At 37.8% G+C, this 23,264-nt stretch overlaps 2 protein-coding genes across 5 annotated transcripts; one reads left to right on the top strand and one right to left on the bottom strand.

The window, feature by feature from the left end:
• On the top strand, window positions 1-5,711 carry hapln2 (hyaluronan and proteoglycan link protein 2). 2 transcript variants are annotated; one of them, XM_015043174.1, is made up of 6 exons: window positions 1-306; window positions 480-585; window positions 1,213-1,578; window positions 1,780-1,896; window positions 1,988-2,170; window positions 2,716-5,711. In XM_015043174.1, exons 1-6 carry the CDS (start codon window positions 142-144, stop codon window positions 2,991-2,993), a joined length of 1,215 nt encoding a protein of 404 aa, XP_014898660.1. In that variant the 5' UTR covers window positions 1-141; the 3' UTR covers window positions 2,994-5,711. The 2 variants fall into 2 exon arrangements, with proteins under 2 accessions (XP_014898660.1, XP_014898661.1); XM_015043175.1 differs by having other exon boundaries at window positions 218-306; window positions 461-585.
• bcan (brevican) lies at window positions 5,596-22,104 on the bottom strand. Of its 3 annotated transcripts, XM_015043173.1 has the most exons (16): window positions 21,956-22,104; window positions 16,230-16,312; window positions 14,972-15,364; window positions 14,503-14,677; window positions 13,969-14,096; window positions 13,443-13,736; window positions 12,797-13,351; window positions 12,503-12,706; window positions 11,329-12,012; window positions 10,608-10,844; window positions 9,028-9,132; window positions 8,775-8,933; window positions 7,642-7,724; window positions 7,307-7,451; window positions 7,044-7,226; window positions 5,596-6,547 (listed from the first exon to the last, which is right to left on the bottom strand). In XM_015043173.1, the coding sequence occupies exons 1-16, from the start codon at window positions 21,958-21,960 to the stop codon at window positions 6,432-6,434; spliced, it is 3,549 nt and encodes a 1,182-aa protein (XP_014898659.1). In that variant the 5' UTR covers window positions 21,961-22,104; the 3' UTR covers window positions 5,596-6,431. The 3 variants fall into 3 exon arrangements, with proteins under 3 accessions (XP_014898659.1, XP_014898656.1, XP_014898657.1); XM_015043170.1 differs by having other exon boundaries at window positions 12,503-13,351; window positions 21,956-22,103; XM_015043171.1 differs by having other exon boundaries at window positions 10,608-10,841; window positions 12,503-13,351; window positions 21,956-22,103.
• Between the last annotated feature and the right edge of the window lie 1,160 nt (window positions 22,105-23,264).

Raw genomic sequence — 23,264 nt, 5'->3', positions numbered from 1 at the left:
AGCTTATGAATGTCAGACCGTCATTTGGTCATTAACATCTGGAGCAGAGAGGACAACAGTCCTGTTTACACATTGTTAATCAGAGAGGAGCTTATGACCAGAGACAGGAAAGAGGGGGACGGAAGTGAGAGGTAAAGACAGATGAACATTCAACATTTAGACAAAGCAGACAGCGGAAATAAGGAATGGACTGAATGGAATAGGTTAAGAATATTCCTTTTTTTTTTAATTGGACACGTTTATCACTGTCATGTCGGACAGCACTGGGGGCTGACTGGGCAATCGGACACCAAATCAAGAATACAGGTTTGTACAATTGTCTTTATAACTTAAAGAAAATTAGTTGATAGAATTATTGTTAAAAATAAGAAATGTCTAAATTGAATTAGTCTCGATTCAATGTTTTTTCAACCACTCCTAATAGAAATTATGTGTAATTAAATTTCAATCTATTTAACAGGATTTCTTGTGGACTGCAGGAGCTGAGAGAAATGACACCCATAAGAGGGAATTTTGCTGGGATTCTTGTAATAACATTAAACTACTTTATCCAGTCTTCAGCTTCATATAACCCCCACAGAGCAGGTACAGTTGTCAATTTATTTCATCACCACTCTCTCTTCAGACTGTGTCTCATTATGTCAGATTCAATGCTATGATGTAACAGAACGTCACATATTATTATCAGGTCTGAGTTTAACTGAGCTTTGAGATATTATCAAACATTTAAGTCTTCTCTTGTGTAATATGACGACTTTTTGCATTTGAAATGTGTATTGAACCTGTAAGACATTCATATCAACCATTAATTTTGGGTAAATCAGATGACAAACACTTTAACAAATCTAACTGAGCGAAAACACATTTTTAAGAAGTCAGAGTTTAATTAATTTAGTGATTGGTTTCTTACATTTTTGTCACAAAATTGTACAGTAGGCAAAAATAAATTTTGCCTTACATAACATGGAGTACATAAAAAAATAAGAATTGTGAAAAGTTACAATAAAAGTTGTGCAAAACTGAGTTAACAGTTAAATGATAAAAGGAATAATGAAATAACGTCTGAAGACAAGTTGCATCTTTGGCTATACAGCTTGGTGTCTACCAATGATCATAGATCATGTCCTAAATGTTTTTCATTGGCTAAATACACAAAATAAAATATTTTTGAACCTAATGTCTATATTTGGGACTGTGTTATTTTCCCCACAGAACCATCAAAACCAAAGAAGCTTCAGTATCTCCTCGAGCCTCCTGTGCAGGTGGAGGTGGCCGGCCGAAGAGGAGACAACGTTACGCTGCCATGCATCCTCCGAATCAAACCAAACCACTACAAGATTAAATGGACAAAGCTGGACCCTGAGCATTTAGGACAACAGAATATCATAATGATATCAAATGCTAATGCTTTTAAGCCATATGGGCCTGTTGGACGGCGGGCTTCTCTGCTGAGGGCTCACACCATGGACGCCTCCCTGCTGCTCAGCCATCTTGAGCTGGGAGACGATGGCAGGTATCAGTGTGAGCTGATAAACGGCATTGAGGATGAGAACATTGTCATCACTTTGAGGATTGAAGGTAACTAATTACTACCAGTATTTGTTGATAATGTTAAGAGTTTTTCTTTCTGGCGTTTGACAATACAGCTTTACCTTTAGTGCAATGTGATTCAAATGTCCTAATTTGAAATGCACTTTCTACCTGGATTGTACTAAAACCTGCATGGAGGGAGTGTTTTTATCAGGGCTCAGGAAACATAAACAGGAGCTCTGCTTCTAGGTGTGGTTTTCCCATATCAAAGTCAACACGGACGCTACAAATTCAACTTCCATGAAGCCGAGCTGGCTTGTGCTGAGCAAGATGGCATGCTGGCCTCCTACAGCCAGCTTTACAGAGGTATTACCGTTATCCCAAAACATTTCTTACCCTCATGGAAGCAGTATATGTGCTGTTTGGTCTTGTCACAATAACCCACTTCTTCTGGCAGCGTGGACGGAGGGGTTGGACTGGTGCAATGCAGGCTGGATTCTTGATGGAACAGTTCATTATCCAATCGTTCATCCTCGACCCGTCTGTGGAGGAAACTTGCCTGCAGGCATTCGTAGTTATGGGCCAAAAAATAAGAACCATGATCGGTTTGATGCTTTCTGCTTCACATCCCAGATACCTGGTGAGCCGGAAAACAAAACTTAAAATAACTTTTGGCCTGACTACCCCAATATCTTCAAGGGGATATAATCTAGCATTTGATGTAATAATAATTGTGAAATAAAACAAATTCAGTGTTAATGTCCAAATTAACATTTGAACAATTACCAACATAACCCGTTCTTCCTTTCAGCTGTGTCACAAACATGGTGGGTTTTGATAGGTTGGTTGTTACATCAAGTCTGAGCTTCACAACAAAATAAGTCAAATTCTGCAAGTTATTGCAAACCAGTTAAATGATGGCTTGTTCTGTGTGTTGTCTAGTTTATTTTTATAGTACCGTCAAGACACAAACCAATCCAAAGTACTTTAGATTATTATTTAACTGAAAAATGTACAATTTATATAGCTGAACATTTAATAAGCAGCTAATAAATTAGGGGAATTGTTCACTAGTTAAAAACGATGAGCATGAAATAATGAAAGTCAAAATAGAAGTATTCACATATTTGTTTTATTTTTGAGCAGAATTGAATCTGTGTTTTTGTGTCTGTTTCTTGGCGACAGGCTCTGTCTTCTACATAACCGGAGCTTTCTCCTATGATCAGGCAGTTTACGCCTGCAAACGTCAGGGATCAGCGTTGGCTTTGGTCGGCCAGCTTTATGCCGCCTGGCGTTTCCAGAAATACGACCAGTGTAATGGTGGCTGGCTGAAAGACGGCAGCGTACGCTTTCCCATCGTCAGCCCCAGGAAACGCTGTGGAGGCGTCCCAGAAGCAGGGGTCCGCACATTTGGATTCCCCAGCAAAACGACTCACCTTTATGGAGCATATTGTTACAGATAACACATGTTAGAAAAGACAAAATCAGTGTAAGAAGAACTTGGCATCCAAGCTTGAGAACGGTGGCAACAATGGAGTTAACTTTAAAGGTGACAGACGCTGTTGAGATCAATGGTGTAACAAGCAAAGTAGGAAATTAAACATTTAACAGTACAGATGAACAATCAACTCAGCTTAAAACAACTTCTTGACTGATGCGGAAACCATCAGGTGATTCCATGTAATGTTTCTGTCATGCTTCCTGTGGGCTTATTAAAGGATGAATAAACTTACAGCAAACAACAACTGTTAATAAATTAGCCTTAGATTTGCTTCTAATTAGGGTCACAAGCTCTTTGGTGTTTGCCACAATAAAATATATTTTTTTTAATTATCCTAATATTTAGCATGATTTTGTACAACTATCTAGGTAAAAAATTGGATTACATTCCAGATGACATTCAGCATATTTCTCTGACTTGGTGTGAATCATTGCATTAGTTTTGGCAGGTTCATACATTTGTGTGTGATTTTTTTAAATAATATGAAAAACGACTTAACTTGAACCGGGTGTCATTTCGTGCTCAAACGTTCTCAATCAAGACAAGATAAAGTCCCCAGTATGTCACAAATGGCTGACTGGCATCATCTGGTGGTAACATTCTTCACTGTAATTGGATCAAACTATGTAACCATCAAATTCAGATTCATCCATGTGCAAAGTGCAGGAACTAAACTCTGACTTGACTAAGATTTACTGGGAACTCTTCTAAATGCTGCAGATTAATTAAATGAACATTTGTAGTTAAGCAGAAATTCACATTACTTTAGAGAGAAAATAAAAGTTTCACTTGCGAAACATGTTGGTTACAAATGAGATTAAACACAGTTTCAATGTAACCCCTCCTGTTGTTTCTGCATCCAAATGTGACAGGTGTTGTCCTGAATGTCTGATTTCTGACATCTAAAGCTTCATTAATCCATTCAAGAGAAACAATTTTATCTCATTCTATATTTATAGGGATTAACGTATTTGTTGCTTGGTGATAAATGGGGACCACATGTTTATTTCTTCACAGCAATTTTAATAATTTTCATTTTCATAGAGTTAAAATCAATCGACAGCTCTTAAGAGTATAAATTCCACTTATGTTATAAAATTATTGCCTTTTCATTGCTTTTATGTAGACTTCATTGTCCCTTCATTAATTAAACAAACATTCAACATGATCTTTATTATCGATGTATTACAGCATTTCTCTAAAATGAAGAAAACATCATGTGAGCAATATTTGCATCTGATGCAAAATATCTGCTTTTTCGAAATGAGGAAAAGTTGTCCCAATTTAGTCAGAACACTGCAACCCATAAACTTAAGAGGAATTATATCACTGCAAGTGAATAAAGAACAGAAGGCTGATGGCTAAAAAAATCTTCCATCTTAGTGAGATAAAAGGTTAAAAGAAGACACTATAAAGTCTGAAGGAAAGCAGAATTTAAAAAGCACCAAAAGACAAGAAGAGTCAAAGTTCGCAAGAACAATCATCTGGTTCACTACTGTCTGCACTGTGTACTGTTGGCACTTTTATCTAAACAAATTGCATTACATTTTAAAAATCAATGATTTATTGAATCATCTAGCTTTGTCATTATGCCCATTATTCCCTGCAGCAGAGGAAAAGTTGCGTTGCAAGATCTGGAGTTTAATTGAGCAGCCGTAGTTTCCTTCAGGTGTGATAACCAGCATGAGTTTGACAATGTGAACTTAATCTGACAGGCCAGATTTCTGGATCAGGTAATCATGTTAGCAAATTCAAACACAAAGCACAAAGCAAACATTAGTCAGAATACAGTCTGTTATCCAGACATAGAGATAACTCCTACTGGCCTGATATGCATCAGTTCTTCAGAACGTCCCATCGGACTAAAACATGGTTGAGCTATCTAAAGCTCCAGCGTGAAAATAAACACATGCCTTCAATTCCGTGGGGAAAAAAAAAAAAAAAAAAAAAACATAAGCAGGGCCTACAGAAACCTTTAGAGAGAATGCTAGAAGAGATGTGAGTCATATATCATTTGGCCTGCTAAGAAACTCTATGCATAAAACAAATTCTGGTAGTTCAGACTGTTTAGTTACAAAGTGACAGTGACATTTCTGTAATATTGTACTGCTAAACTGAGTTTTGACCACATTCAACTGTATTCTTATCAACGTACATTGACTTATTCAGCTTTAATTTGAAACACAATACTTCAGCAAAAACATGCAGCAGATAATAAATTAGTTAACTATAATTTAGCTTTTAAAATAACCTTACTAACATGAAAGTCAAAGTTATTACAATAAATGGCAACATTTGCATTTACATTAGGCAGCAAAGCAACATGAAGTATTTCATTGGGATTCTTAGAACATTATAAAGAAATGCTTAAATGTGTAGCTGAAGAAAAATAACTGTTTTTAAATTAATTTTCACAAATAAAAATGTGAAAAGTGTGGTGTGCATTTGCTTCCAGTCTTGAATAATTTGATTCCCCTAAATGCTATTGAGGGCAACTAATTGCCTGCTGAAGTCACTTGAGAAGGAAAGATAGTTCACTTGTTTGCTGTTGTTCAGAGATTTGCTTGATGCATTTATTGAATAAAATTTCAAACTCCAAAGAACAAACCAAACAACTCCACTGGGGCTTTGATGGATGTCAGAGTTGTTGATTCTGGAAGTAAGTTCACAATGTGCAAAAAAAACAAAAACAAAAAAAAAAACACAACAAACAAATCAAAATCTGAGAAAATATGTTTTTCTAAGAAATGCATAAAATGAACTGCACATAATCATGATGGCAAATGAGTAAATTCAATCTTTTAGTCTTGATTTAGCATTTTCAGATTTATTCAACAGTATTCCTGATGATGTAAACCAATAATATTGATCATTAACTTTCTATTGGAATGAAAAAATGAACTTAACTTTTATTTGTAAATTTCAAATACATGTATTGTGTTTGAGTCACAATTGTTACTGCATTTCCGATTATTAATAATTTACTCAAGCAAATTTGATTTTTTTTCCATGGATATCTAAGCTATGATTTTCTACACAAAAAACAAACATTCTGCTGTAATTTTTATTGGATCCAAAGACATTAGTATTATTATTAAAGTTATCATTTTCTCATGGTTTACAATGTCCATCAATTTTCTTCATTTCTAATTCTTTGACAGAAAATTTACTGTGGCTGACTAGTTTATGAAGCACGTTTAGGTCATTTTGCAATACCTTTTCTTAAAACAAACTTCACTCTTTGCAGCACAGTAAGACAGATATTTGGATCAAAACACTTTCAGCTGAGGTTGTTTTCTTTTACACAGACAACCATAATGTGATAATTCAATAGGAGAGTCTTTAAGACATTAATCAGGGAAAAACTGTGTTTTTATTTTCTTCATAGGATAAGATGGCATTAAAAATTCCACTTTATATCCCAGTAAAGTGGTGCTGCTTTCTCTGCAGCTGCAACCATGACGTCCTCATGCTGGTCAGGCTGGGAAGGCGAGGAATCTCCCTCCACTGTACGAGCTAAAGATGGAGAAAACAGAAGTATTTCTTCAGTTATTGTTAAAATGAATGATCTATCAAAAACAAGATGACTGTGTGTTCTACAAATAAATATATTGGTAACACTTTATTTGAAGGGGGTTGAATAAGACTGTCGTGACACTTTCATAAACATGACATAACACCTGTCATGAACATCAATAAGTCTTCATATTTATGACTATTGTCATAAAGCGTCATTTGTTAAATTATGACACTTTTAATACAAAGTTGACATTATTCAAAATGTCATATTCATGAAGGCTTATTCATGTTCATGACATGTGTTTATGACAGTGTCATGTCAGTCTTATTCAACCGCCTTCAAATAAAGTGTTACCAATATATTTTCTAACCAATACTGTTATTTGGTCAAAGATAATATATAATATATAATGTAGAAACATATGACGCCAAATAGGCTTGTAATTTATTGGTTGTGATTGCTAATAAGAGGCAGGACATTTAACAAACTCACTTGGCAGGCAGGTAATCTGAGGCGCTTCCCAGTGGCCTCCAGGCAGACATCTAATAACAGGGTTGAGCTTCTGTACAAAGCCCTCCTCACAGTAGTACCGGATCCTGCTGTTGGTCTCGTAACGCAACCGCTTCTTCCCAAACACCAGAGCATGGTGGACCCGAGGGGGCTCTCCGCAGGACGCTGTTGGAACCAGCTTTAGTTAGAATCTTAAAACCGGAATCCAAAAAGGAAAAGGTCTTTCTTCAACAGAGAAAACTCACAGACACCCTTCTTGCAGGTGTAGGACAGGTGGTAGTTACATGGCACGTCGCTCCAGCGACCGCCATCGTGCCAAACCATCACCGCACAGTCCTCGCCAGACAAGAAGTAGCTGTCTGGCTGGTTTTTGTACCAGTTCTCATAGAGCTGAAAGCAGGAAGATGCTAAATCAAATCCAGCTTTATGATATGACTGAGCATAATTCAGAAGAAAAGATGGTGCAAGCTAAAACTAAATTTACTAAATTGACAGGAACAAATGAAAAACATATAAATAAATAAAAAGTCAAAATTCTGGTAAAAGACAAAACAGTTTGAGAAGTCCTGGAAAAACTCACCAGAGGGTTTCCATCAGACCAGCGGAAATCTCCCTCAATGGTTCTGTCATTTAGTCCAATCCACTGATATTCTCTGTATTTATCTAAATATAAAAATATAATTTATCTTGTCAAGATATGTAAGTAGTATACAGAAAGAATTAACTGTTCATTTATATTTCACCTACTCAAACCTGTAACCTAAATTTGAACATCCTTTCTGTGGAAGAGCTTATAGGCGCAAAAATGAACTGTGGACCTGGATCTTCTTTGACTATTTGAAGGAAAGTTAGATTTGTTTAAGGACAGCATTTTAAAAAATGTGCAGCAAAACATCATAGAATGTAAAGAGTATAAATCTGCTTTTGAATTTCTTACACATTTTATGATATAATGCTGACTTTTGTTAAACTGACTCCTTCAGAGCGTTTAGATGTACAGGTAAAATGAGCCGTGCGTGAAAGAGGAGCCAGTGGAATGTCAGATAACGATCTCATCGCCCCCCACCAGACAAAATGTCGACAAGAACTTTACAACCGGGAAGCGTTCTGAGAAAAACACGGATACCATAAGTTGAAAGACATGAAACCCCTTTTCTGTCATGTCAGGACACATTTTTAGCACTTGAGATCTTTCAAGTGTCTGAAAATGAGGAATGTTGGGGAGGAAGATCCCTGGGCTGATATCTGTTTCAGGTGGTTAATGGAGTGGTGCTCTGAAGTGTTTTTGTGATTGTGTAAAATAGGTTTTTTCAGTTGAAGGAAGAACAAAACTATTTTACCATGTCATCCTCAACAGCTATGGTGAGTTGTTTAAGTTGGAGATCACTTTACAAGCCACCATCATGACTTCCACAGTGACTCTTAATAACTTTGGCAAAAGTACTACTGAACCAACTATTACTTATGTAATAACAAAAGCAGGTTTGAGGATTTTTCAGATTTTTGATGGAATAATTGCAATAAAATTAAACAAAAGAATGACTCGAAAAGAATCAGTTATATTTTTTAAATCTTTTTTTATCATTAGGTTGGAAGCTGTGCACTTTTTCAGAATCAGTTATATATAGAATAAAACACTGTTCCCAAACAAAAAACTTGATTTTGATTTCAAGCGCTCTCAGCATACAGACACTCTCCTCAGCGAGGTTTTACCGTTGATGTGATGTTGCTCCTCAGGAGTCATGACAGAAAGCAGATGTCCACCACACAACCGACAGTGCTGCTCCGCTGCTTCCCAGCTTTGCCGTTTGCTGAAGTGACGATAACAAAAGCCCTGAAACTTCTCCCAACCTGGCTCACACTCCTCCACATCTGAGTCCAGATAAACAGCAAAACACATTAGTGGGAAGAGTCTGCAGACTATTTCTTGGATTACAGGAAATGTGTTTTGTTTTTGTTACTACACCTCTTTGACACAAGGCTCCTCCATAACCAGGCAAGCAAATGCACCTTAGTGGATCACCATCGACACAAGTTCCCCCATTCAGACAAGGATTCTCCAGGCAGGAGTCTGCAACCACAGGGAAGATAAAGATGATATAAAAAATTTTGCATTTATTGATCTCTTCCTTTCAACATTAGTGTTGCAGATAGTCAGTATTTGCTTCATAATGTCTTCACTGGACATTCAATTTCAGAATATTTTTACATATCACTTGTGATTAGGGGTGTAACGTAAAAAAAACAAAAACAAAAAAATCATAATTCAATATCTATCCTGGTTTTAAAGTCGTGCTTCAGTAGGTCTTTGCTTTAATCACTAATAAATAGGTAAAACTGTATACCGTTTTTCCTTTCAGTGATCTGTAAATGAGGAATATTTGCAAATCTAAATGAATTTGATTTTAATATGTCCTAAAAATTAAAAACTATTTGAAAGTATATAACTGACTTTAAATGTTTTAGTACTTCTTGATGAATAAAGTAGTTATTATTTATTAGTAATAAATGATGATGATTAAAATTGTTTGAATGTTTGAGTGTAAGACATATTTAATTCACTTAGGAGTTATTTTTACAACCTGGTTTCCCAGCTGGTCCCGAAGTCAGCATGAGGAGTTGTTGTATGATGCATGGCATTTGGTCTAATTGGATGCTAAAGCTAGCCTTTTGGAAATCAGAAGATTTTTATCCACTCTCTGCAGTGTTTCATTTTGAGTGGAAAAACACAAACTGAGAGGGGATATATTCAAATTAAGACAAAAGGTCCTGCAGAGAATAAGCATATCCAAAGATATAAGATAGCTTTGGTGTCTGCACTGAGGCAAGAAGTAAAAGTAAAACCATACAGTAACTATAACCTGTTCATAAAGTTGTAGCAGTTGTTGCCTGACTGTAAAATTCTGTTTATTCATACTTTTTAACTTTAATGTTTGTTTTTTGTCTTTGGCATAGAAGGACGTATGTCTGTAATACTATTCTGAAATCCCATTTTTCATAATCTGAAAAAAGTAAATGTCATGTTCCTGTGGAGTCTGAGGAGCCACCACCAGGTGGAGCCGTTAAATCAAGTTTAGTCCCTGCTAGCTGGCCAGTCCTGTAAATGTCAACTTTATGTTGCAGTCTTGAAAAACTTTCGATACTGTTCCTAAGAGTAATGTACCTCAAGGTTTAAATATATAAGGTTCAATCCCAGTAATAAACAAAAGATTAATTTTGATCTTGGAAATTGTTTAATTAAAAAGCTTTCAAACAAATTAGAAAACTTAATTTAATTTTGTATATTTATTTGGCATTCTCAGACAAATAACAATATTTATCCTATCCATTTCTCTTTTTTTTATATCTTTTGCAGGTAGTTTGTCAGTTCTTTCCAGCACAACCCTGTTCATGTTTTGGATAAGTCATGCAGTAAATGATTTTAATATTAACGCCAATCAATCTGTTCTTTAAAGACTGAAGATGCAGAAATGGTAGCAAATATCTTACAGATGCAACGCCTTTTTTCTTTTTAATGTATCCAGGTAACACAAAAGTATGACGAACCTCCTTGTGTTGCAGCAGGAACTTTGGCAGCAGGAAGAGCAGCCCCCATGGCTGTGTGCTCCCTTTCATTCACTTTAAAAACCTCTCCATCTGAATGGGGAGCAGCAATAGTCACATCCACACCAGCAGTGGGCGCTGCAGGGGAACTGTCCTCTTCTTCAGGATGCCATGTACAGATGTGGACTGGGGGCTCATTTGTGGTGGGCTCTCCTGCACTTCCCTCTGATCCTTGCGCTGCTAACCAAAGTTCATCAGTGTGAATTTTCACATAGAAACACAGATAAATACATTTGATATGGACATGTGCTCTCCATGTACCTGGTGTAATGGAAGAATGGCAAGAGGAAAGCAGTTGTTCAAAGAAGGCCGTAAAAAGTCAGTTACAGTAAGGGTTTGCCAAAAAGAGGACAGGGCAGATGTGGAAAAAAGTGCTCTGGTCATGTGAGGCCAAAAACAAACTTTTTGACCTTCATGCAAAGCACAGAGTTGAACACACGGTGGAGGAAGTATTGTGCTGTGGGGATGCTTCACATTAGAAGTTAATAAAAGCTGGTCAGACTTCATGGGAAGATGGATTAAACTAATTACAGAGTGAAATGTGGTAAATGGGGCTCTTTGAATTACATACCCAACTTATTACCAGTCCATGCATCTGCCAGAAAAGAACTACAACCATTATAAAATCAAATGAGCAAAATCCAGAGATAACATTATTATTTACCATGAGTCCTGCTCCGTGTTCTAGGAAATTCTTGCTCTTTAGAGATCTCATTAGATTTGTCATTGACAGGAGGCTCTGCACTGTATTCCCGATCAGAGCGAGACTCCAGTGCTGTTGGGGTCGAAGGCACCGGCTCCCACCTGGGTGTGAGGCTCAGATCAGGGATCAGTGTGATTTTTATCTCGGTCAGAGGAGGAGCATCACTGCCATTAATGGTGTGGTCAGCTGAGAGAGTCGGATTTGTCGCATTGAGCTCAGGATTTATCTGTGGGTTTTCACCGGAGGATTCATCCCACCCCTCATTTAAATCATCCTCTGTGGGATTTGGGACAGTGTTGAGGAAGACCTCTTGGTTTTCTTCTAATGGGTCTTGATTCTCCTCCAAAGGTTCAACCTCAGAAGGAGTGGGACTTTCTGGATAAAATGTTCTATCATTGGATCTGACTTCCACCCTTACAGAAAGAGGAACTTGTGTTACAGAGTCCGGAGATACCAGGAATGTCTCATCTGTCAGTAGAGGCATTTCTACGGTTGGTAACTCTGTTGGATGGATGTGTCCACTCTGCTCTGTTAAATCATCAAGTTCTGTAGAGTTTGAAGAGCTGTTTATATCCTCATCATGAATGTTCAATTGGAGAGCTGATTCTGTTGGTACATCAGAGTGCTCCTGGGTGAGGCTATAACCTGTCAAAGCACAAAGTCAGAAGGATTTATTCTTCATACTCCACCACTACTAGTTGCCTTTTTGAGAGACTATCCCTCCTGAGCAGTAGAAGATAGCCATATCTTGATAGGTTTATTTTTTTTTTTCCATTTCCAGATAATGGATTTATCTCCATGAGATGTTCAAACCTATTGATATTGTTTTGTACACACAGCTGGACTCTTGTCTCTAATAAAGTGGCTTCTGAAGGCTTTTGTTCCCACTGAATTATATTAAAGAGTATCAGAGCAAGATAGCTGAAAACAAAGATATTCCATGATTTTTAAATATTTATTTGAAATACATTTTTTTAGAATGGTGTATCATTTTCCCTCGACTTTATGATTGTGCACTATACTGGCATGGTGAAGTTAGAAGGTTTGAAATTTGTGATTTTAACATTCACAAAATACTGTAACTGGTACAAAACTTTCTTTTTCAGTGAAATCACAAATTTTAGAGTTTACTTACCTGAGTCAGAAGTGGGGACCATGACAGAAGTGGACAAAATGTCAATTCCCATAAAATTAGGCGTCACAGAGTCCTTTGTTTCCTCTTCCTGGGCATCATTAGTCCCCTCCCCGGAAATCTCTTCTGCCGAACTCTCAGCAAAAGATGGAAACATGGAGGTGGAAGGAACATCAACTTCTTCATTTTGGAGTGAAGTTGTTTCAGCTGAAATTTGTACAACAGTATGAGTGGCGTTTTCCTCTGATGCGACTGAAACAGCAGATTCAGTTACAGAGAAAGGTCCCGAAGAGACACCTGCTGTGTAGTCCTCTTGTGAAACTGGAAGATCATTCTCCTTATGATGAATTTCCTCCACATCACCTTCAGACGTGACATTAACAGCCAACCAATCCAAGCTCACAGTCTCCGGGGTGTGACCCTCTGTTGGCACCACAGTTTCTGATGCTGTGATATAAGTTACAGGTGTAGTGTTCTCATTGATTACGGCATCAAACTTTGGAGAAGATGTCAGAAATACAAGAGACTCTTGGTGATCTTTGTTTGGGGTTTCTTTAGGTACTGGCTGATAAGAATCAGGGTAACTTTCCTTTTTTATCATTTCCCAGCTCTTGTTAGTGGAGAACGTCTCTTCATGATCAGACAGAGGAGTTGAAGTCTGTGAAGGAATTTCAGGGTGCTGGTTTACTGGATTTGCCTTTTTGGGATGTTGCATCTCCTCCCTCCATTCTGGTGCAACTTCACTCAGGCTGGCATCCTCCTGAGTGGCCTGGAAAACAATGTCTTGGCCAATGTCCTCTGGCTCAGTGGCAAGAGCATCTTGAGGGGATTCAGTATAAGGGCCATTATCACCTGCAGTAATTAACACAATGACAAAAAAGAAGCAAAACAAACCAAATTTGGGGTGGCTACACTCCACAAGAACAAAATAGATCTTTCTTACTTTTAAAACAATAGACATCGTGCTGAGAGAGAATATCAGGGAAGCCTGTCTGATTGCTGTATTGATAGATGGTTTTCACTCCAGGTTCCCCTCCTCCACAGCGCTCTCTAGGGGTGACAATGGGGTACCGCACACTCCCGTCAGCCAGCCATCCCGGGCTGCAGTGGTTCAGTCCATCGTTCCAGGCTGCATAAAGCTGAGCCGTGGTGGCCAGCTCCGCACTGTGACTCTCACAATAGGCCTTAGCCTCCAAGAAGGTGAAACGCTGGGGGTCGGAGCTATGGAACACCTCACCTTTGACATGAGGAACACATCATAACTTAACTTTTCTCCTTCAAAGAAGTTGTGCGTCACAAGCTGTAAGATCATTGGATGAAAGATACATCCTAGAACTATTACTTTGTTGCTTTATCTCTTCATTGGCTTTGTATGGAAATGTTTTGACATGAAATAGTCTAAATCCACATCAGGTCAGGAAATTTATTTCTGACATCATCTTACCCGAACCCCATCTTAAATGTTTTACCTTGAATATTCTCCACATAGCAGTAAACGTCATAGAGCTCATCATGGTCCAACAGTCCGTAGTTCCGTACTCCCGGCATGCCATCCATGTCTCCAAAGCATCCCTCCCTTGGCATCTGAATGGGATATCTGTTGGCAGAAAGTCACACATTATTAAAGCCTCAGCTGCCTCTTCTTCTGTAATGACAATGCTTGTTAGGGTGCTTGTCAACACAGTGAAGTGCCCAGAAGTGTTTGGTTAGAGATGTAACAAGAGCCTCTCAGCTCTGGGATGGTCATTGTCTCCTGATGTGTCAATGCAGAGAGCACATCAAATGGAGGATGGGTAAGTGGAGAACTTTGACCCCCATCTACTAGATTCTGCTTGATGCATCCCAGGCTGCTCTTATCGAGATGTCAGATCAGGTTTGCTATTCATACAGTGCAGCAGGAAAGATTTGGAGGGTTTCCAAACTCATTAAAAAGCTGCAGAGCTTTATCACTCAAAACACAGAATTTGCAAGTCCAGAAGGACCACTTCATCTCAGATCCTGACCTGACAGATTGGTCTGACAGCCATCCTGCATCACACTGCTCGTATCCGCTGTGATAGGCTGCGAGGAGCTGCTCTGGGGAGGCAATTTCAGCCCCAATCTCCTCACAGGCCGCTGTGGCACGCTCAAAGGTAAAGGCGTAGCGACTGGATGCATCGCGATAATGAAACACCACACCTGTCAAACACAGAGGGAGAGGGTTTTTTAGGTCAGACATCCTCGTTTGTTCTGTTATGCTGCAAATCATGCAGACATGAGCAAAACCTTTTCTGATGGTGAATCTTTATGTGCATAAATAATTAGTTTCTCAAATGGTCTGCTTTCAGGAAAAGCACTAGAATTCCATTGATTTTCCTTTAAAGTATGAACAAACTGTTAAACTGTGATATTACTATTCATTTTTTTCTCTAATCCATTTGTATCTCATCATTTGAAAACTAACAATAGATACTTATTCTTGATGCATCTTACCCTTGACCTTGACCAGCACCACATCATCAGCATCCTCCAGCCCCTGCTGCACCTCGCAGCGATAGAAGCCGGTGTCATTCTGCCTCAGGCTCTCCAGCCGCAGGGTGAGGTCTGCAGGGGAGAAGGCGTAGTTCAGCAGCGAGGCTCTGTCCTTATAGAACTCGTTGACTCTCACCCTGTCGCCACGGGCCACCAAGATCTCCGTCTCTTGGCCATGCCTAAGGACGCTCCATTTGACTCGGGGCACAGACAACACAGCATGGCGCCCATTAGTGGGAGGGGACGGCGGTGGGTGGGTGAGCGACACCAGGCAGGGCAGAGTCAGTGAACCCCCCAGCATGGCAAGCACAGGCACAGTGGTAGGGATGGTAACCTGGAGAAGCTTGAAATCATCTGAGTGGAAAGGGATTAAAGTCATTTTGAGTGATGTTTTAAAATGTTTTCATTTTATGTTCTAACATATATATACAGTAGACCGCCACCTATTTGAAGTTTAGTATTTGCTGATTTTTTTTCTGTAAAATGCATCTCCAAATTATTTGCAGAACATTTCCCAATTTGCTGATTTTTTCATAGAACACGTCTTGAATATTACAAAAAGATGAAGCTAAAATGCCTAGGTGCAATGCTGACATGCTATTGACATTGCATTTGCAAAGCAGCCATTCCAGGAGCACCATTTATCTTTCTTGGAGCTGACTGGCTGTACCCCAAATAGCGGAAATAAGGAAGACCATGAATGTTTGCTTCTGTGGCAGTGCCAAGATGGTTGCCACTGTGCATATTGATGCACCTTGAGGTATATTTGGTGTTTGGTTTGAACTATTAAAACAGTCAGTTGTGGTCCCTAGCCTGAATATCGTGGGTCCACTGTATACATAGAAAGCCAGATCAGTACATTGTTCACCAATGTTATGGTGTATTTAGGGAAAAAAACTGAGAAAGTAAAAAAACTAATCCTAGATTTTACTAACCCAATCCACCACAGACTTTCTCATTAGAGTCGATTTTACTTTATCAAAACAATCTCTGGTGCTACTTTTATTACAAAATTTCATAATGCTACCAACAACTAGATCTTTCTACATTGGGGCCTGTTAAAACTTATTTTTTTTCCATTCAGCCAAACTTAAAGACTACTTTCAAAGTACACATAACCAAAAACACCCAACCATTCCTAAATATTAGCTTAGTAAAATCACTGATGTTGCTGGTAAATAGAAGAATTTAAGCTGATACGGAGCGGTGAAGTGCGTACCTGACTCTTGGTGGGGAGTCGGGGACGTTGGCAGGATGAGGAGGTAGAGGGTAAACAGCAGAAGGTGTGGAGACATGTCCAGTCTACAAAACAAAAGGAGAAAAGGAAGGGTTTTTAGAAGAAAACTACACATAATTTTCAGCTACAAAGTCTGATATATATATATATATATATATATATATATATATATATATATATATATATATATATATATATATAGAATGCTTGTACATAAAAAAAAGCTAACGGATCAAATCTTCCTTGCCTTTTTAAGATCATATCAGATTATGCAGTATTACTGCAGGTTTAAGAAAAAGTTAGTTTGATTGTGCATAAGCTTCAGGGAAATCATTGAGTTAGGATGGTTAGTTTTGTGGCGTGAGGGTATGCCTCATATCTAAAGTAGCCCCATGGGAAAACGTGTGTGTGTTTACTGAAACAGCCATTTGGACTGAGACAAGCCAAAGGACTGCCTGTGTGTCCCTGGAGCTTTCTAGCTGCTGTGAGTCAGATTTCAGGAGCTGCAGAGTGTGAGTTGAATTCTGATCTCCTAACAACTTCCAGGAAGGTCAGACAGAAACTCAGCTTTGTTAATGTCATTATCTCCCCACAAATAATGAAGAAAGCTTTCATTTTCTTTTTTTTTTGTTCTTTTTCTTGTTCTCCTATTAAGGCCTAGAAGAACCTTAGCTTTAGTGATAATCACTGTTATAAAAATGATCATTTCAATTTCTTAAAAAAACCTGTAAGAATACCTGCTACATGTATAATTAGATTTTCAAATGCAGATCAAAAGCAAATCTTATTTCAGAGCACTATAAAAAAATCTGTTGATGTCCAAGTCAGAGATAAAAACAAAATCAAATCCTGTAGTATGAGGATAAATAAACATAAAAGGTTCAAGCAGTTACTCTTATGCAAGCAGTTAAAAGAACAAATTAGAAACAGAGAAGAAAGCCTATCAGTGAGTGTCAGAGTCCTGCAAAGCAACATTTCCTTCAGGCTGAGACGAGTATGCAATGATGAAGGGAATTAAAACTGTTTTGTGGGTTTCTTTGTAGGGGAGACATCTAATCAAAACAGGATTAATACATAATCACTCAAAGTTTTTCTAATACCTAGACTTAACTTTGACATTGTAAGAAGAAAGCTTTGAAGACTGAGAGACCACATGGGAGCTGAAAGCTGAAAATAAATTCCTAGAAAGAGCTTTTGATGGCTAAATATTCATATATAGAAGATATTAATAGGTAAAGAAACAGCATGTTTTCTCATTTTTCACAAAATGTTAAACATCAATCCATCCAACCACAGTGTGTGACCAATTTCAAGGTAAATGTGCTAAGAGTATGATTTTAATATGTCAGTGTAGCAGTTTTTCTTATGAAAAAAGGAACCAGAGTTAAAAAAGCTTAACAGGATTGCAAAGTGAATGATGATATCATACTGCTGCTTATAGAGAGTTGCTTTTCTGTACAAGCAACTGGATTGCCATAAAAAAAGGCAAACACATCAAAAGACCACAAAATAGTAAAAGAATATCAGTATTTTTAAGCTTTGGGGTACAATGATCGTCACAGACTGATCCCACTTACCAACACTACATTTCCATAAAGCTTGGAGGCCATATAGCCAGAGACAATGACGGGAGGAAAACAAATAGAGCTGGTTTTCCCCTGGCAAAGGATGCATCCCAGGCAACATCTCAAAGACAAAGCCAGGCATCACAAAGTGACTGAATAGTCAATGACTTCACCTTGAGGTAAACGGGGTTAAGGCCAAGAGACGATGTTTGACTACTCAGTCTGTCAAACAAGGTCATTTCAGGCTGCAAAGAGGTGAAGGGAAAGGAAGGGGTGTGCTACATTTTTAAAGGACTGCACCAGCTGTGTGAAAAGGTTTGCCAGTTTACCATTTTAACAAGTTAGATGAAAAGACTGGTGCTTTAGCAAATAGTTTAGTGCAAAGCTGGCAATACTGTTACCTCCAGCACATCGCCTGGTGTTTGTCTTTTTTCAGTGGACTTCTATTTTGGTAAGTTTTATTAAGTATCTAGCTAAATATTTCAACCACCTGCCTGCTCTCTGCATTTGTGTCCTTCACCCTTGACAACATCAGTCTTCACATTGACAAAAAGGCCATAGCGTGATTCTGTCACATCTATTTCTCTGACTGAATTTAACAAATTTGATACAACTAGGAGCAATCAGTCTTCAAAAGTTACCTTTAGACTAAGGGTGGGCGATATTTATCCCAATATTTTGTTGTACAATTCTGATGATGATAAAGATTATGATTCAAAATTATATTTATTGCCTATTTTTAGGTAATTTTATGGTTGTGGCTGCGTGGCACACTATTCTTGCACCACAAATAGAAATGCTATTCTTGAAAAATATTCCCAATTATAATAGGTTTATTCTTACTTAAAAAAGTGTAATTTATAACTGTAAACCACACTGCATATTGAATTTTCAAATCTTCAAATGATATTTATTGATGCACTCATGGAACAGTGGAAAAACTAAATAAAAACATTTTCGATCATACAGTCTGTCCTGTTTTTTTCATTTACCATCAACAGCTGAAATTTATTATAACAATTAATCAAAATTCTTGTTAAATTTTTCATACTAAATAATTAACAATACAATAAATTATCACCACTATTTTAATCTATTTAATAATCATTTTGTGAATAAAAATAAGATTTGTGGATAAATAAATCTTCATGTGAACCAGCTCTTTATTATCATTTCCAGTTAGTTACTCCAGCTGCTCCTAATATTGTGAACCTTGTTCCAAAAATAACTTGCCTTTGTCAAATGAATATGCAGATATGAAACCACTGGTTGGCCTTTTCTTCATAATTGTCCTATTTTTGCAAAATAAGCAACAATAAAGTGTTTATAAATAGATACCCTTTATGACTTCTGAGTATTTACAGAAGCCCAGAACTCTAAATTACTGAATGCGAATGAACTCACTGACCCTGGATGTCTTTCAGACACACAACCAAAGTTTCAAATGCTGCTTTCAACTTCACTGTCATTCAGATTGGAAAATAGGTGCAAAACCACTTGCTGTGGCCCGGTTGGTCCAACTTGACCTCCCCCTCTCTTCTGCGCTTTCTCATGGCAAGGACCACCACCGTTTCACTGTTCTGCCCCTCTGCAGCTCCTCTCCAGTCTGGCCCACCAGCCCGACATCACACCACCTCAATGGAAGCCCATCTCCAGGGGCAACCTGAACACCCCCTCTTCTGACGAGCACAATCTGACAGGAAGCAAGAAGCAGCCGGGGAGGGCTGGAAGCAAGGGAGATCTCAAAGAGAAAAGAGGTAACGGCGAGAAAGAAAAGAGGCTTCGAACAGCATGACTGAGTGCTGAGAGAGATGTTGAGTTCACAGGAATGATTTGGCTCTTATTAGATGCTAGATGCTGACTCGCTGTGCAGCAAGACAAATACTTTAAAACCCTGACAAAAACTCAATGTGGAAAGACTCAACTTGCTGGTTTCAGTTTGAGTGCTATAAGTCGACTCAAAAACAGTGAGGAAAACAACAGCCATCGCAGAACTTATACTGTAGGAATTCTGTTGCTTGAGCGTTATGGAGGTGACAGTAAAGAAGTGGCACGTCCACAGGTTACACAACCAGATCCAGAACACAATTCTAATGGGATGACAGAAAAAATGGTCAAAAAAATAAATAAATTAGAGCACTTAACCTTAAAAACTAAATATAATAAACAAAAATCAGTAAACATGCAATAAAAATATGTGTAAGTTTTGTGGGGAAAAAAACATAGTGGTTTTTCTAAGCCCAGAGTGAAGCAAACTGGATTTGGCAACCAGCTGCTGCTTTGAGGATGATTCATTCCTACAAATGTTATTCCAGTGGATTGAAGATCAGCAGATTAGGTGGAGTGGTAAGAAAGAAAACAGCTACAAACTGAAGTTAGATGGAACTAACTGCTAGCTAAAATAGCACTGAAATACAAAACAGCTGCAGTAAAGAAATGTCCTGTGACTGCTATATTTTCAAATATTATTTGAAATATAGATTAGCTAATAATCTTGCTGCACAATACCTGTGTGACAGTTATGATTGCAATGATTTTTATCTTATGTTTATGCCACTAACTGTAAGAAAAAGATATTGGAACTTCCTAAAATTTAAATGTCACTACTGTACAGATTTATATTTTCAAAAATAATAACTAAATCCACTGAACAATTTGTAGAGTGTAAATTGTTTTGCCAAATATGAACATTTCAGAGAATTCTGAATTCTGAATGATCAAAGTTCAGTTTTAGAGATTATTTCTTTGGACAAGTAAATATGTAGCTGCATTAACAGAAACTGTAATATAATTAAAAACTGTTTATTTTAGCAATTAAATAAAAAAATAATAAACTCATATTCATTCATATCCTTGAATTTTATTTTAGATTAGATATTTTTAGATAACAGCCATCAAAAATTCTATCCAATAAAACAATAATTTTTAACAGAAAGGTGGACCAATTGAAACGTATGTCCATGTTCTGTGCAGCATTTGTACTGAGTACTTGGTTGGATCTCCCTTCATATGGATTATTGCATCGGTGCAGCATCGCATCGAAGCTCAGGCTGATTTGATGACAGTCTTCAGCTCATCTGTATTTTTAGGTCTGATGTCGCTCATCTTCCTCTAATACTCCTTGGATTTTCTGTGGCCTTTAGGTCGGGCTAGTTTTCTAGTCAACCCAGTACAGTGATACAACAATCATTAAAGCAAGTACTGGATCATTTGGCAATGTGATAAGTTGCCTAGTCCAGCTGGAAATTGAAATTAGCATCTTCAAAAGCTTGTCAGCAGAAGAAAAAATGAAGAACTCTTATGGACAGGTGAACTGGACTTTGGATTTGGACCTTCACTAACAGACTACATGGACCTCTAAATGGAAACTTCACCCTGGACTTCAAGCGGCTTGGATTCTGTGCCAGTCTACTCTTCATTCTGGGACATTGATTTCCAAGTGAAATGAAAAAATTAATTTCATCTGAATCACCAAGAAGTAGTCCAGCATATCGGTCCCCTTAGCCAAGGTAAGATGTTTCCAATGTGGTCCCTAGTTCAGGAGTTGCCTAGCACAAGAAATGGGTCAGTTGCAGCCCAAGGCTTGGATACATCTGCGTGCACTGGCTCCTGAAAAACCGACTCCAGCTGAAATCAAGGTCTTGAAAATATCCCCCAAACTTTTGAACGGGCTTTGCTTCACAATCCTGTCAATGCTTTAACCGTCCCTGTGGCTTCTAGAACATTTAAATTTTCTGATTAACTAAATTTATGGTTTTAAAATATAGTTTTGAACAAAAATCATCAAAAGTAACAGAAGAATATCTCTCAGTATATCTTAATAATGTATATATTACTTTCATTATTTGGACTGAAAAACCCAATTGAAAAAAAATATATATCTTTCGACGATACATTTGTGAAGATGTACCTCCCCTTCGGTCTACTTTACCATGTACACCGGCGGGTCATATCTATCAATACATCTTGCAATTCAAATTAAATTATCTCGATAAATGATCTATTGCTCTCAGGACAATGCAAAGATAATTCGGCATTTGTTAAATTCAAGCTTATTACTTACAAAAAGAAACAAAACAAAGTGGAAAAAAAACGACCACGGATATTACTTTTTCTTAAATGCATACAATTAAAATGACTTACTTCATCTTCTAGCGGCTAAACTTTGTTTTCCTTTATGCGGCTGTGCAGTCCTGTGTCAGGAACCTCCCGGCAGGTGCAGCAGCTCTTATTGTCTGCGTCAGGATCTCCAGCAGCGCTGAAGAAGCCGAGGCGGTCCTCCGCCAAAACGAGAAAGGAGAGGAGGGAAGAAATGTGTTCAAAGATCCAGGACCCCCTGCACCCCCCTCCTTCTGCCTGTAAAACCTTAAAACATGACGGGAGGTGAGCTTAAATAACGAACCGTATTTATTATTTTTAAAGTTTTCTAAATAGTTCAAAGCAAAGCGGGTTCTTAAAGGTAAAAACAATTAGACTGAACTACCCAATTTTCTTCTGATATAATTTATTACTTTTTGGCCACTAGGGAGCAGTACAATCCAATTTGTTACTTTAACATAATAGATATATCTTTTAGTACCACTCAAAAAGACACAAATTTTTAGATACATCCTGCAAGCAACTTCCACATGTCTTCTTCAGCTGTCAGCCATGTAGTTTTTCAGCAAATTACTTAATTTTATTGCATTTTCAAAAATGCCTTAGTCATCTTCAAACGAATCCTAACTGCATGTGGAGTTCAACTGGAAATCTGCAAACCCAACAAATTCCTCATAGCTTGGCGGTGTGTTGAATTATGAGCATAGAGCTACCGCTGGGCCGTGACTAATATGTGCATTGTATGAAAGGTGCATGGAAAGGTATATACAATCAAAAGGCAAGGTGTAACTATAGCAATATGACCCAGTGGGCAACAAATTCCTTAAAATCAATAATATAGCATTACACAGTGAGAGAAGCAATGCTTTCATGTGTTTCCAGCTCTTAATATTACAGGTAATCACTTAATCTCCTTCCACTTTGAAACACAAAACAGTCTTTAAAAACAGAGTAAAAGAATTTTATTAACAAAAGTCAATATTTGTCTAACCTCGAATGGAAAGACAAGAACAGTTTTGCATAAATATTATTCAAGAAGAGTTATCCACCACAAAGAAAAACCTTTATTTGCTTTAAAAGCACTCCCTGAGGTAATAAAAACAAACTAGTGATTCCATTTGCCCTAAAATTCAGAACACAACAAAGGCAAACAATACAACAAAGAAAACACTGTGATATTTCTTTTCCATAACATTATTTACAAGCAAAAGTAGGTGAATTACTTTTGGGATATGGTAAAAGACAATGTAAAGCCTTCAACTGATTGCTGAAAATATGAACAATTTAGCTTCACCTGCCTTAAAAGCAACGACCTGTGCAACATAAGCTATTACAAAATATAAAGATGGATCAC

The sequence above is a fragment of the Poecilia latipinna genome, unplaced genomic scaffold, assembly GCF_001443285.1.
Source record: "Poecilia latipinna isolate Pla-1442-1.1 unplaced genomic scaffold, P_latipinna-1.0 Scaffold619, whole genome shotgun sequence".
NCBI lineage: Eukaryota > Metazoa > Chordata > Actinopteri > Cyprinodontiformes > Poeciliidae > Poecilia > Poecilia latipinna.
This window is presented reverse-complemented; position numbering and strand designations above follow the sequence as displayed.